Consider the following 16311-nt stretch of genomic DNA (forward strand, 5'->3'; position numbering starts at 1 on the left):
ATTTATTTTAAAACCATTTATATCATAAATAAAATTTATTTTATGCCAAGATGACTACTCATCTTTAAGTAGTATAGATGTGTGCATTTTGATAGTATGTTTTCTTCATTGGTTAGACCTCTGAACATAAATGATCAGTTTCCCAAGGTGATTGGTGCAGCAGAGTCCTTTCAGGTATTTAGTACTTTATAAACATGTTAGAACATTTTAGCATAGAGGGAGAGCACCACATTTGAAATAAGACATGAGTTTGAGTTCATCTTATGACCTTAGATCATTTAATCTCTTGAGTTTTATTTTACTGGTGGTGAGAAGTGCTAAAAAAGACACATGGTATTGCTGTTTTCAAAAAGCTTAAACATTAAACATGTACAAAATACAGCATTTATGGAAGCAGATAGTATTTTAACATAGTAAGACTTGAGGCCCATTGAGACATTGAATACTGATAACTGGGATTAATTTGATTTAATAAGTAGCAAATGAATATTTAACCACATTTATCTTAGATCAGTCTCTTTGATATTGTGGTCTGTAAATCCCTTGTGGTACCAAGTAGTCTGTAGTAAAGAAATTATGTTTATACACATTTTACAAATATAAGACTATGATTTTTTAGAGTCTCCTTATATCTTGCTACTTCTGTGCTACTGTCTGTCAAGTTTGGGGAAACCTTCACTTTCTGGGTTTTGTCATCCTTTATTTTCTTAAGATAAAAACAGATTTTCATAAAAATGAAAAAAAAATTCATGACAGTAAGGCAGACCAATTAAAGGATTCTGTTGTTTCCCAGTAAATGCATTGTACAGACAATATTTAGATATTACCCATACTGCTTTCAGACTGCTGCCTGAAGGTGAACAGTTTCAGTAGTTTTAATTGTTCTGGACGCTCAGACTCTGTTTTAGAGACTGGGGGACAGATTACTGAGAGTATTCCATATCCTACAGGTGAACCTGTATATGGAAATTTGTGCATAGGAGAATTTTTAGGCCCACGGGAGAGTTATCTATGACCTCTGTCTATTATAAAATCCATTTATCACTTTCTTTAGTTTTACTGAGCTATAAAGGGACAATTTTCTTAAGTAGAGACCAGACAAAGGACTTCAGTGTTATGATTATTTTATTCATTTTGTCTCCTAATAGGAAACAACACTCTTAAATTTTACCTTCATAATTCTTTTTCTTGTAAAAGGAAAAACCGTTATGTAGTGGTGCCAGGAGGCTTAGACTTTTTCCTGAGGATCCTCCATTACTTGTTTTTAAGTGCATGTGCTGCAAAGACTAAATTGGTCATTTGGAGCTTGCTAACATGTAAAACTGGATGCAGGTTGTTTTTGCTTTCAGACTGATTTTCCAGGAAAAGCAAGCTAATGTTTTTTTTTTTAATCTGACTTTTTTTGTTATTGTTTGTACCATATCCTTAATTCACAAAATAGACCAACTATTCAAAAGGTGGTGTATTGTAATATTAAATAATAGTGGATACTACTATCCAGTATTACTAATACTTAAGAAAAACTGTTTTAAAAGTTGATAATACAGTCACTGCAGTGTGAATGTTCGCTAATCTCTGTATGCCAAGACAAGTGAATCTGCATGTGTATTGAATTTTGTTTAAGCAACTTAAGAGTTTCAGCTACATACTATGGTTAAATATCTGGAAACCAGGCATGTTAGCTATTTTCTCTAGTCTCCCAGGCCAAAAAAGTGTTGGCTTTTTCATGAAATCTAGTCATAAAGCCATTGAAACTTTGCTTTTGTATGTAAGTTAACCATAATACCTATATTAAAACAAACAGGTATTTTTTAAGAGTGAGCACAGAATAATGTTTTCCAGGACTATTACTACAAGTTGCTAAAGTTATAGAAGAGAAAAATTTGCACATCTCATAGCAAAAACTGGTGCTATTACATTGCTGCTGAGACCCTTATAAAATCAGGAACAGAGATAATGTTGTAGAGTAAAATTACTTAGAGAGTAAATAATTGACATCTTCCAGCAGCCCGATTCCATTCAGTGTGGAATATTAGTTGATACTTCAACTTTGCATTTGGAAAAAATTGATGCCAGATGTGAATCTACTTTTATTATGCTGGAGGGAAGACATCAGTTCTTGTAACTTTGTATTTCTTATTAGTGGAAACTCTCACAGAAGTGGTTTTTATCTAGTTAATAATTATGTTGAATATAAAAAATATACTGAAATTGATACTGATAGATCATTAGTAGTACTTGCTACAGAATTGATGTTACTGCATGAAAAATTAGTTGACCAGAATGCCCAGTCTTCAGTGTTTCATTTCTAGAAAATAGTTGTTAGCAAATAGTATGCCTGCTGATTTTGAGTCAGTGGTAAAGAAAATAGTGAAAATTCAGAATACTGTCAAAATATGGTCACTGACTATACATTTTTACAGCATACTTTTAAAAAAAATAGGGGCCTATTCGCTCAGGCTCTGCTCTCTGATAATAAAATATTTTGACTCAAAAGGGGAAAAAGACTGAACTGACTCCTCTCCAGCTGCAGCTTCTCAAATGAATGGGGTAGGCTATTCTAACTTTCTGTTTTCTATAAATCTTACAGAAAAGTTGAAGGAATAATTGTGCAATGAATATTTTAAACGCTTTCAGTTTGTTGTTAACATTTTTTATGTTATCTTTGTATCTGTGTATATACACACACACACACACACATATACATACATTTTTTAACTGAATGTTGAAAGTATATTGTAGACATGAAACCTCATTCCTAGTCACCTAGGTTCTTTCTTATGATGGTGATGATAATATCTTCTAAGATTTTGATTGTTTTAATCAAACAGTGTATCAGCAGTATAGCTAGAATCTTTGAAAGCATGAATCTTTCAGTTAATGGTCTAAGCAGTATGAGATTTTTTATTGCTGAGTATAAGAGAAAAAATTTAAGGATGATTCAAGCTTATAGCAGTGACTCTGTTTTTAGCATTTGATTATTTTCTTTGCTTACTGGAGAAAGAAATTGACCAAAAAATCTTGACATTAGAAAAATTTAAATGCTGCAGTAAAACATGAAGATGTAATTTCTGGAACTAAATGGAACCAAAATGGATCATGAATCCTTTTGCTGCTGTTTGTGAAATTTTAGCATTCATCTTCCCAACTTCTGAATGTGGTATGCTCTTGGGGAAACTGAAAATCGTAATCTTAAATGAGAAATGGTTCTGTAATTTAAGAGTTTTTTTTTTTTTTAATCTGAATATTTAGGTCTGGTTTTCAGAACCATGAAAATATTTGCTATTCTTGATGGACCTCCATTTTAAAACTTGGGATTTTCTGTTTTAGTAGGAAAAATAGGAGGTAACTTTACTGCGTGTACAATTTTACAGAATTTGGGTTTTTTCCCCCAAAAAATACAAAATAGTTTCTAAAAGTTTTTTTAAATTTTCAACATTGATATGCTGAATGCTTTAATATCTGTGAATTTGAAGACCATGAGAACAGTGTTAATGTGGGCAATCATCTGCCAAATAAAACTGGTATGGATTATGATTAAAAACTTGTCAGTCTAAAGGGAAAACATCAAGATACTGTAAAACAGGGTTGATAGTAATACATCATAGGTTTTTAGAGGTATCAGCACATCAAGTAAATATTAGAAGAAGTGCTCAATAAATGTAATTATTATTAGTGTTTGTGCTATTACGAACCATATTAGCAATGTATAAAGTATGTAGCTATGATGAAAATAAAGGGGCGGTTCTGTAGTGGGTTGTCAAGCGAGGTATATCTTAAACCTTTCTTAGGTAAGACATCTCATTCACATGAAGATTGGGGATTATGACATTATGGGTAGAATTGCTGCCTTTGTAATAAGACCCATGGAGATTAGCAGGTACATGGTATTTACAGGTAGTAAAGGATTTGGCAGAACCTTAACCATCTGAGCCACCCAGGTGCCCCCCAAAACAGTATATTTAAATCTTAGAAAGAAAGACTTAGAAAGAATAGGGTTTGTCATTTTCAAGCAATTAGAAATCAGTGTAATTACATCATTGAGTATAAGATTGAGAATCTTCTAGGGAATCTTAAACTATAGATTATAATGCAGCCTGCTACTGTAACAAAATACTCCAGACTAGATGGGTTAAAATGTATTTTCTCATAGTTCTGGAGGTTAGAATGCTATAATCAAGGTGCTATCAGAGTTGGATTCTGGTGAGGCCTCTTTTCCAGACTTGGAGGTAGCTGCCTTTCCCCCGTATCCTCACATGGCCTTTGTATGTGTATGCCCACATGCACATGTGCACAATTAAGTGTGTGTGGGGATTAGGGCTCCACTTTTATGATGTTATTTAACCGTGAATATGTCCCCAAAGGCCCTACCTTGCCATAGTCAAGGACACAGTTCAGTCCAAAGCAGGTAGGTCCAAGGTGGAGGCTGAGATACTGCATTTCTCTGAAGCTTTGACATGATACTGTTGCTGCTGGTCTGAGGAATGTACTTTGAATAGCAAGAAGTTCTTCTTGAATCAGTTATGCCTAATCATCTACCCATAGGTACTGTAATGATTTCGTTTTAAAGGTGGGAGTGAATCTGAGTTCTCAACTCAGAGTTTGAAAGAAGTTATAACCACAAGCCTGTGTGGTTATAAATGATTGTCACTTACCTGAATAAGTGAAACTTGTTTGAAAACTTAAAATTGTTGTCTTTAACTAGGTAAGTTTGGTTTTTATCTGTCAGCAAATAGAACTCTTAAAGAATATAAGACATATTTTGGATTTGTTCATTTTGTGTCCTTTTAACACAGACACTCTTACATTAGTGCATTTTGAGTATGTCCAGACTTTGATCAGGAAGTAGTCTGAAAATTACTGGCTTGGAAGACAGATTGTCTGTGAAAAAATTTTTTGTGCCAACAGTATCTTTTATTGTTGTCATTTTTAATCTCAAAATTGGCATTTGATGTTTTACTTTGGTCTAATTGGTGGGATTAGATGTATAAATAGATTCCATGGCTGGGAACCTTGTACCTTACTTGTATTTGGTATGAACATATTTTGGCACGTATAATATGGGGCAAGGTGAAAAGCCAACCAGAACTGATTGTGGTTAGCTGCCTAGAATGCTTACATGTTCTGTTTTTATTCGTATATATGAATTCAGTGGCAATAAATATGGTGTGTAAATAAAGGTGCTATTGTTTGTTTTAATGGTCTTTGTTAATCTCATTTTTTACTGTTATTTCTTTCAGAGACCAAGAAGCGTCAGTGTAAAGTTCTCTTTGAGTACATTCCACAAAATGAGGATGAATTGGAGCTGAAAGTGGGGGATATTATTGATATTAGTGAAGAGGTAAGGAAAACATGTTCTAGAGATAAAGTAGCAATTGGAATTGATGCTCTGGGTATTAGAAAACTGCTTTGTAAGAATATTAATTTTTCATTAGACTTTTTTTTGCCAGTTTCATTGTATTTTATAAAAATTTTAAGATACAGGTTTTAAAACATCTTTAATGTCTTAATATAAGGTTGTCTTATCTGTTGGAATAAAACTTTATTCAGCTTACTACACCTGGTATTTGTGTACTATATATGTGTTGACTTTAGGAATAAAAATTTTTAAGCTAAAGATTAATGTAATCTAAGTAGCTAAGAATAAAAATAAACATTTTCAATTCTGAATTCAGTTTAGGCCCAAAACAGTAAAAGAGAAGCAATTGTACCTTCTGCATAGCAAAGGGATACAAAAACAGAATCTTTTTGAAAGCTTTGCCTTATTTGAATTGTCAGATTCAAATGTGAACCAAAATACACTTTTCCTACATTTTAATATCTTAGAATGAGATTATAAAATATGGTATATATAATTTTTCATATCTCTTCTTTTACCATTAAAAGAATATTAAAAGTTTTATTTGGCAGCCAAAGATCCCATTTTCAAAGTATATGTTTTGATATCAGATATAATTATAGGGATTGATTTTATGTCATAACATCCTGTAATATAATTTATAACTTAATGCTCATATTAAATTCCAATGTATATATATGAGACAGTTCTGTTTTATTTCCACCAAGGGGCAATAATAATAGTTAATGTTTATTGAGGCTGTGTGTCTGAAGCATTATGCTAAGTGTTTCACATTTATTATTTTCTTTAAATTTTTAACAACTTAAGGAGACAGGAATTTTTATATCCATTTTATATATGAAGAGATGGAGTCATGGAAGATAAGTGATTGGCTTTTCTAGTTACTGTTGCTGCATAACATTATGACCCAAACTTTTTAGCCAAAAACAACAATTTTACTAGGTTCATGGGTTGTGTGAGTCAAGAATTCAGATAGGGCACTGTTGGATGGCTTGTGCCTCTGTTCCATGATGTCTAGAGGTCTCAACTGGAAAGATGCAAAGTTTGGGTGCTGCTGGAATCATGGGGAAGCTCCTTTACCGACATGATTGTGTACCTAGAAGGCTCAAAGACTGCCTATGGATACCTACTAGGTAGCCTCTCCATTTGACTTCACTTTCTCACTGTGTGGAGCACCAAGATAACTGACTTACTGCATGGCATTTCAGGGCTCTTAGTGTAAACATTTCAGCAAATATGGTAATAGCCTTTTATAATCTGCCCTTGGAAGTAATAGTGTCATTTTCACCACATTCTGTTGGATACAAGCATGTTAAAAGGCAGTGATATTGAAGGCAGTGGGGGCAAAGACCACCTGTTGGTGGAATGTCAAGTTACCTTGTAGATAATCATGTGGGATAGGAGATCTTGTTTCAGCCATTTTTGCCTAAGTCCATATACAGGGGATGCAGAAGAGCTGCAATCTGAATCCACATAGTTTGAATCTTTGTTCTTTACTGCTATACTATCCTGCCTCTTAAGAGTTCCTTAATTTATAGGAATTATAACATTATTTACCCTAACTACTCTATTGCTGCCAATTTGGGATTGCAGGTAAAGATAATTAAGTTTCCTGATGTTTTTCTTAGTTGTATCTGTTACAGTTTGGTCTGTGTATCTCCATCACCGTAGTTTGAAGAACTCTGAAACCTTTGGTGTCTCCTTAAGTCTACTAAAAAATTTCTAAACTCTTCAGTCTTACTGCCTTCCGTTTCTCCCTCAAACAGCTTGTATTCTAGCCATCTTGTATTTCAGCTGTATATATTCCAGGAATAAGTCCTTTGTTTTTATGTCACTATATTTTTAAATTGGTTTGTACCTAGTAAACTCTAGTTTACTAGTAAATTCAGCCTTTAATTTCCAGCTTTTTTGTCATTTATTTAGGGGAGCCTTTTTTTTTTTTTTAATTTTAAACCCTTTTGTGCTCTTACAGCATTTTGTTCATAGTTTGGTTGTAGCACCTCTTACATTATAGTGTAATATCTGTGAAGTGTTCACCCTTGAGTGAAACAGTTTAAAGAAAATAGATTTCTCATATGCAAATCCATCTTTCACAGCAGTTAACACCGTGGCTTATATATAGTGAGTGCCTCTTGGATGAATAACTTATTAAAATTTGCCTTGTAATTCTGAGGTGAAAAACATTTAAAACATATTTTAAACTAAGTAAAGAGCTTTCTCTAGCAGCAAATTTCATGTTTTGCTGTTAACAGTGAATAGTTTACTCTTACCTATTAAGACCTTTTAGTGTCCTTAGCAAAAATTACACATTCTAAAACAGTTATTAAATAGTATTAAATAACCATGATAATTAGTAACCTTGTTATTAGTGAATGTAAATATTTTTCTAGAGAGTTTGGTTCCCAAGGATATTTCTGGTTGAGGTGGGGGAAGTGTTTAGGAGAGCCTAGCTTCTGGATTTTAAAAATAAGGGATTCTTTTTCTTACTTGTGTTAAGATTCACTGTTTAAGTAAAAGGCTTATAATTATATGGGCATTTGGGAAGTTATATTCTTACATTCATCGAACTTTTTCCAACTCTTAATTTTCATATACTTAATAATATATGAAATATATTACAAATATTGAAGTAATTACAAATTGAGGTTCAGTGGTGTTTAAAAGAATAACATTCCAGAAGAGAGCTATCTGCTTCCAGCTATTAATATCTTATTCTTGGTTATCTGATATTTTTAGAAAAATTACTTACATCCTGGATTGCCGTTGATACAAATTCTCATTGTAAATGTTAAGTGCTACTGATATGACTAATCCTATATATGATAAATCTAATCAATTTAGATTTAATCTACTTAAAATAATTTTTCACCATTATTTTCTTACAGGTTTAGAAGGATAATTTTACATCACTAACTTCATGCTCATTTATTTATGTAGCTTAATTTTCCAATAGCAGGAAGATTTTACTTAAGAGAACTTTTTATTATTTTTGAGTTGTGAACTCTTTCAGGTAGAAGAAGGCTGGTGGAGTGGAACCCTGAACAACAAGTTGGGACTGTTTCCCTCAAATTTTGTGAAAGAATTAGAGGTAACAGATGATGGTGAAACTCATGAAGCCCAGGAGGATTCAGGTAGATAATTTTAAAAATTTGAATAAACTTAAATAAAATTATGTATTATCTAGTTTTTACTTGTTTTTTTTTTTTTCAAACTTTTCTTGTTGAACTGTGAGCTTCCATTTTTCTACTTTGAAAAAGCAGCTTATGACAGGGACTTAAAATGAACTAAACATCTAGGCAAATAATTTAATATGTTTCCTTCTCTGATGTCTGTTTCAACCCTAAGTAAATGTTTAGTACGCTGATTATGAATTAATACTACTTACATTATCTGATTTCTTTCCACTTAAGATATACTAATATAATGTTTTGATTTGACTTTGCAAATGTCCCAAATACTTCAGAGATTTTAGAAATTTAAAAAAACTTGCTTTTATTTTTGTTCATATTCAGATGATAAATTACATTTTTTTGTGCAGCCAGAATTTCATTTAATATATTGTGGTTGCCCTCATTTGTAGGCTCACCCACAAATTCATCTTGAATTTGTTCACCATTTAAAAGTATGATTGAGAACAGGGGTGCCTGGGTGGCTCAGTGGGTTAAGCCTCTGCCTTCGCCTCAGGTCATGATCTCAAGGTCCTGGGATCGAGTGCCGCGTCAGGCTCTCTGCTCAGCAGGGAACCTGCTTCCTCCCAATCTCTCTGCCTGTCTACTTGTGATCTCTTTCTCTCTTTCTGTCAAAGAAATAAAATCTTTTAAAAAAAAAAAACTGCTTTAAAAAAAAAAGTATGATTGAGAACACTTTATCCCAATGTTAAATTTATTTTAATTTTTAAGAATTGCTGTGGAATTTATTTATTTATTTTTTAAAGGTCTATTTAATTATTTTAGAGCGAGAGAAAGAGAGAGCATGTATGAATGAGCAGTGGGGGAGGGAGAGAGAATTTCAAGCAGTCTCTTCACTAAATGCAGAGCCTGATGTGGGGCTCGATGTCACAACCCTGAGATCATGACCTGAGCTGAAACCAGGAGTCTAACACTGAATTTATGAGTCACCCAGGCACCCTTTTTTTTTTTTTTTTTTAAGAGAAATTAAATTCACAAGTGGTAATGCAGGTTAAAGTAGATCTTTTACTATATGGAAAAATGTGTGTAGTGAGGTTCAGTGTATTTTCAAAATGAAAACATTAAATATTGTCAGTAATTAATATTGACAATATTATTTAATTCATAGTTGACATATGGATTTAAATGTTTTAGTATATGCTTTGTATAGCTGTTTGTTTCCTCCTAGTTCTGGAAAAGACCATGCAGGGAATTTATTTCCCAAGTTTCTTTAGGATAGTTTCCCAGTCTTTGTTTTTCTTGACAGTTTTGAAGGGTTTATACTGATATTTTATATAGTGGATCCCAGTTTGGGCTTTCTTTAGGTTCTTCATGAGTAGTTTCAGGTTGTATTTTATTAACAGGGTTACACATTGCATTGTACCAGGAGGCACATGATGTCTGTGTGCTCTCTTTTTGGTGATGTTCAGTTTGATTACTTGGTTAAAGCTGTGCTGCAGTGTAAGTGTACCATTGTTTCCTTTATAGTTGTCTTGTGGGAAGATACTTTGAGACTACATAATTGACATTTTTCTCTAAAGAACTTTTCTTTCTGTTCAGTTTTTTCTTTATCAGTGTGGACTTACCAGTGGGTTCTAATTTATTCACTAGGTGTTAATCTGGTACTGTTGTTTATTTTGATACCATCAGATTTGGCCCGTGAAAGCTCCTTCAAATTAAGTTTCTGTGATTTTTTTTAAAAAACCAGCTTTATTGGACATTTATATATAATCTGCCTATTTAAAATACACAGTATGAGTTTGACAGATGAATACATCTATGAAAACCACTGCCACAATAAATGTACAAAACATTTGCATCATCCCCCAAATATTCCTCATTCCCTGAGCTGTCCATCTCTTTTTCTACCTTTGGTTTCAGGTGATCGTAGGTCTGCTTTTTTCTCGTTATGGATCAGTTTGCATTGCTGTGTCCTCTGGACAGGGGTCGTCTTCATTATTTGATCACTTTATTTCGTTGAACAAGATGTTCCAGGCTCATGTTCTACTTTCCCTACTTCCTCTTCAAATCAACTACTTATTCAGGCAAAATGGGTTTCTTTTACAGAAATATAGTAGTTAGGCAGTGAGATCTGAGTAGAAGTGTGCTCCTTGATCCTGGGGTGATATTGCTTCTAGGTACTCTTAGTAGATAAAATGGAATGCTTACACGTGTACACAGATGCCCGCATACACATGCACTCCTATATCTCTTTACCTATCATCCATTTCTCTACCTACCTGCCTATTTCTACTGGTATCTCTATTCTAGTTTAATACCACAGAGTACATTCTAGTCTGCAGTGATTTCATCTGTAAACCCATTAGCCATAGAGATGAATGAAATAAATAATAGAGTTTACTTTTATTTTTTATTTATTTTTTTTATTTTATTTAAAAAAAATTTTTTTTTTTTAAAGATTTTATTTATTTATTTGACACAGAGAGAGATCACAAGTAGGCAGAGAGGCAGGCAGAGAGAGAGGAGGAAGCAGGCTCCCTGCGGAGCAGAGAGCCCGATGCGGGGCTCGATCCCAGGACCCTGAGATCATGACCTGAGCCGAAGGCAGCGGCTTAATCCACTGAGCCACCCAGGCACCCCGAGTTTACTTTACTTTTAAGGGAATTTTCAGGAAAGGGTTTTAGAATAAATTTTAGTAATAATAGACAATAGAGTGAAGGTATAAATCAGTCTGGTGAGTAGTTTTAACTCTAATCTTATTTTTAGCATTAAAATAAATGACATTAGGAAGCAGTAGATGACAGTTTAATCAGTGAATATTTCTTAAGCCTTCTATGTGCTAAGTGCTAGGTTGGTTTTGTGAAGGCACAGAATCCCCTCTGTAGTCCAGAAGCTTAAGTTCCAGGCCTCTGAGGGGTAAAACAAGTATGAGCTCAAATTAGTACATTTCAGTATGGATTAAAATGGTCTGAGTATAAGAGGTGCTGGTGGAGAACAGTTCAAAACAGAATACGTTGTTTGTCACTTAAAAAAATTATTTGTACGTTTTCATCTTTTTCAGAAATATCCCAGGAAACAGAAATATAATCTGCAGCTCTGACTACAACTATTTTAGAAGGTGTTATTTTCTAAACCTCTGGTCTTTTTCTTCTAATTGTTCTTCCCCTTGTTTTCCTCTATACAAGCTTTTTTTTTTTTTTTTTTTAAGATTTTATTTATTTATTTGACATACAGAGATCACAAGTAGGCAGAGAGGCAGGAGGGGGAGAAACAGGCTCCCCGCTGAGCAGAGAGCCCGATGCCAGGCTCCATCCCAGGACCCGAGGATCATGACGTGAGCCGAAGGCAGAGAGGCTTTAACCCACTGAGCCACCCAGGTGACCCGATACAAGCTTTTTTTTTTGAAAAATGGTCAATTTTTATAAAAAACATTATATAGAATTTATCATTTTGACCATTTTCTTTGCATAGTTCAGTCGTGTTATGTATATTCAGATTGCCATGCAGATCTCCAGAACTTTTTCATTTCACAAAATCAGAACTCCATATCCATTAAATAACTCCTCATTCCTTGCCCCTTGAACCATCATTCCACTTTCTGTTTCTATGAATTTGACTACTTTAGATACCTCATATAAATGAAATCATACAATATTTTCTTTTTGAGAAAGGCTTATTTCGATTAACATAATGTTTTCAAAGTTTGTTTATGTTACAGCATGTGACAGATTCTCTCAGATTGAATAAAACTCTGTTATATGTATGCACTGCATTTTGTGTAGCCATTCATCCATTCATGGGTGTTTGAGTTGTTTCCCCCTCTTGGCAGTTGTGAGTAAAACACGGGCTGTTAAAACACAGGCATACATATATTTGAGACCTTGTTTTCCATTTGGATATATACTCAGAAGTGGGATTGCTAGATTATATGCTAGTTCCATTTTTAATTTTTTGAGGAAATGCCATATCATTTTCCATAGTGTTTGCCCTATTTTACACTTCCACCAACAGTGTAAAGGGTTCTAATTTCTCCATGTCTTCAGCAAACACACTTGTTTTCTTTCTTTCTTTCTTTTTTTTTTTTTAAATATTAGCTGTCCTGATGGCTATAAATATCTCATTGTGATTTGGATTTTGATTTCTCTTGATTTCACTTTGATGAGTGATCTTGAGCATCTTTTCATATGCCTTTAAAAAAAAAAAGAGATTTGGTTTATTTATTTGACACAGAGGCAGTGAGAGAGTTGAAACAGAAGCAGTAGGGGAGAGGGAGAGGAAGAAGCAGGTTACCTGCTGAGTAGGGAGCCCACTGGGTCCATCCCAGGACTCTGGGATGATGACCTGAGCTGAAGGCAGTGGCTTAAGGACTGAGCTAGCCAGGCTCCCCTTTTCATATGCTTATTGGCCATTTGTGTATCATCTTGGGAGGAGTATCTGTTCAAGTCCTTTGTCTACTTTTCAGACAGGTTGTGTGTGTGTGTGTTTTTTTTCCTTTTGTAGTTGTAGTAATTCTTTATCTTTTGTGGATATTAATCCCTTATCTGATATATGATGTGCAGGTATTTTCTCCCATTCTGTTGTTTCCTTTGATGTAAAAAAATTTTTCATCTAGGTAGCCTCTTTTGTCTTATTTTTTCTTTTGTTGCTTGTGCTTTTAGTATCATATTTAAGAAATCATTGCCAAATCCAATGCTAATGAAACTCTCCCTGTGTTTTCTTCTAAGAATTGTATAATTTCTGGTTTTTGTCTAGGTTGTTAATTCATTTTGAGTAAATTTTTGTGTATGATTTAGTACAAGGGTCCAATGCATTGTTTTGTGTGTGGATATACAATTTTCCTAGCAGAGTTTGTTAAGGATGTTATCAGAGAACTGGTTCCAAGCTCGGGTTTGGTTGCTTGCTGCTGGAAAAATCAATACTCAAAGGACAAGTGATGATGGGAAAGGAAAGGTTGCTTTATTCTGGAAGCTGGCAACCTGGGAAGATAGTGGACTCATGTCTCAAGGACCATCTTCACTGTCCAGGTGAAGCTGGAGAGTTTTAAATGGGCTCCCAGGCAGTGTAACCGATTGTTGACATGTCCCGGAATAGACTTGTATCAGTGGCAGCTGTTTTCAAATGTACGCCTTCTCTTCTGGGAAAGTCTGGTCCTTTAGTCCTCATGGTCAGTTATCTCCAGATTTCAAAGAAAGTAAGTTAGTTCTACTGTAGATCAAGGGATTTAAATCAGCAAGCAAGGAATGCATAAACTTGAAGTAAGGTTAATACTTATCTTAAGACCCCTGGTAATGCTGTTATAGAGAGTCCGTTCCCCATTGAGTGGTCGGCCATAACACCCTTGCTGAAGTTCATTTGACCAGTCTGTGCAGACTTTCATCATGGCACCTGTGGCTGTTTATGTGTTTCTGTTTTTCCTCTCCAATAGACTGTCAGCTGTTACAGAAACTTTGTTCACTTACTGCTTACTATAGGTATGATCCAAAAAATGAATAGCTTATGATCTGTTTAATTTTTATTTTAGTGTATTACATTTTCTTTCATGTCATTTATGTGCCTCGTTTTTTGGACCAACACTTTGGGGAGGGATAGTGTAAAAAAAATTTCATAATTTATATATGGAACAGGTAGTCTTCATACAGTTGATTATGTTATCTGTTTTCTGGAGCACAAGGGAGTGGTATGGGTTATTCCTAGGGAGAGTAAATGAATCAATCTCTGTTATGGTTGGTTAACCTACTTGCATGCAGCACTGTGCTTTTCAGATTAGGGGCTTGAACATTTAGCATTTGTGGGTAACTATTGTATTCCTAATCTGATGTGCCATCTTGATTATAGGGAGGGCTAGAGTATTGCTTTTTTCATGTTTCTTGGTTCATATACATCTTTGAGAAGCAGATGAAAGCTGTATACTCTGAAAAGTGCACATAATAATATGAATAAAATTTTATGTATTCATGTGGTACATAGTTCATATATATGACTAGATAATACATTGGTTCAAAAGTTGTCAGTATGTAAAAAGATATACATTATACCTGGAGGAGTCAGGATGGCGGAGAAGTAGCAGGCTGAGACGACATCAGGTAGCAGGAGATCAGCTAGGTAGCTTATCTAAACATTGCAAACACCTACAAATCCAACGGGAGATCGAAGAGAAGAAGAACAGCAATTCTAGAAACGGAAAATCAACCACTTTCTGGAAGGTAGGACTGGCGGAGAAGTGAATACAAAATGACGGGAAGATAGACCACGGGGAGAGGGACCAGCTCCTGCCAAGCGGCGGAGCAACGGAGCACAAAATCAGGACTTTTAAAAGTCTGTTCCACTGAGGGACATCGCTCCAGAAGCTAAACTGGGGTGAAGCCCACGCAGGGTCAGCATGGCCTCAGGTCCCGCAGGGTCACAGAATGATCAGGGGTGTCGAAGTGTCGCAGAGTTGCAGGTGTTAGAACGGGGAAGCCGGCTATAGAGACAGAGCCGGGGAGTGGGCTCTCAGCTCGGGGTTACCTTGAACCCGTCGCAGGCTGGGTGAGCTTGGACCGTGGCCGGAGGCCGGGGATGCGGGAGTGATTGGGTGCTGTTCTCTGGGGGTGCGCTGAGGAGTGGGGCCCCGGACCGTCAGCTCCTCTGGGCTGGAGACTAGGAGGCCGCCATTTTCATTCCCGTCCTCCGGAACTCTACGGAAAGCGTTCAGGGAACAAAAGCTACCAAAAGCGAACCCGAGCGGATTACTTGGTCTGGCCCCTGGTAAGGGCGGTGCAATTCCGCCTCGGACAAAGACACTTGAGAGTCACTACAACAGGCCCCTCCCCCAGAAGATCAACAAAAAATCCAGCCAGGACGAAGTTCACCTACCAAGAAAAGCAGGCTTAATACCAAGGACAGCAGCGGAATTCTAGAGGAGGAGAAAGCAAAGCATGGAACTCATGGCTTTCTCCCCATGATTCTTTAGTCTTGCGGTTAATTTAATTTTTTTTCTCTTCTAATTTTTTTTAACTTTTGCCCTTTTCTTTTTTAATGTTTTTAAACTAATTTATCTAATATATATTTTTTCTTTCCTTTTTATATTTTTCCTTTATTTGTTTTCTTTTTATAATTTTTTCTTTTTTTTCCTGAACCTCTTTTTATCCCCTTTCTCTCCCCCCACGATTTGGGGTCCCTTCTGATTTGGTTAAAGCACATTTTTCTGAGGTCCTTGCCATCCTTTTAGTATTTTACTTGCTCCTTCATAATCTCTTATCTGGACAAAATGACAAGGCGGAAAAAATCACCACAAAAAAAAGAACAAGAGGCAGTACTGAGGGGTAGGGACCTAATCAATGCAGAGATTGGTAATATGTCAGATCTAGAGTTCAGAATGACGATTCTGAAGGTTCTAGCCGGGCTCGAAAAAGGCATGGAAGATATTAGAGAAACCCTCTCTGGAGATATAAAAGCCCTTTCTGGAGAAATAAACTAAAATCTAACAAAGTTGAAATCAAAAAAGCTATTAATGAAATGCAATAAAAAATGGAGGCTCTAACTGCTAGGATAAATGAGGCAGAAGAAAGAATTAGTGACAAATGACAGGGAATAAAGAAGTTGAGCAAAAGAGGGACAAACAGCTACTGGACCACGAGGGGAGAATTTGAGAGATAAGTGACACCATAAGACGAAACAACATTAGAATAATTGGGATTCCAGAAGAAGAAGAAAGAGAGAGGGGAGCAGAAGGTATATTGGAGAGAATTACTGGAGAGAATTCCCCAATATGGCAAAGGGAACAAGCATCAAAATCCAGGAGGTGCAGAGAACCCCCCTCAAAATCAACAAGAATAGGTACAC

At 35.4% G+C, this 16311-nt stretch overlaps 1 protein-coding gene across 1 annotated transcript in view; it reads left to right on the top strand.

Moving 5' to 3' along the window:
* LOC123941788 (CD2 associated protein) overlaps positions 1-16311 on the top strand; it is a 143162-nt gene that overhangs the window by 53471 nt on the left and 73380 nt on the right. The window contains exons 4-5 of the mRNA XM_046005507.1: positions 5241-5341; positions 8370-8490. Of these exons, the coding sequence (XP_045861463.1) occupies positions 5241-5341; positions 8370-8490 (222 nt within the window). The remainder of the gene's footprint in view (positions 1-5240; positions 5342-8369; positions 8491-16311) is intronic.

The sequence above is a fragment of the Meles meles genome, chromosome 5, assembly GCF_922984935.1.
Source record: "Meles meles chromosome 5, mMelMel3.1 paternal haplotype, whole genome shotgun sequence".
Lineage (NCBI taxonomy): Eukaryota > Metazoa > Chordata > Mammalia > Carnivora > Mustelidae > Meles > Meles meles.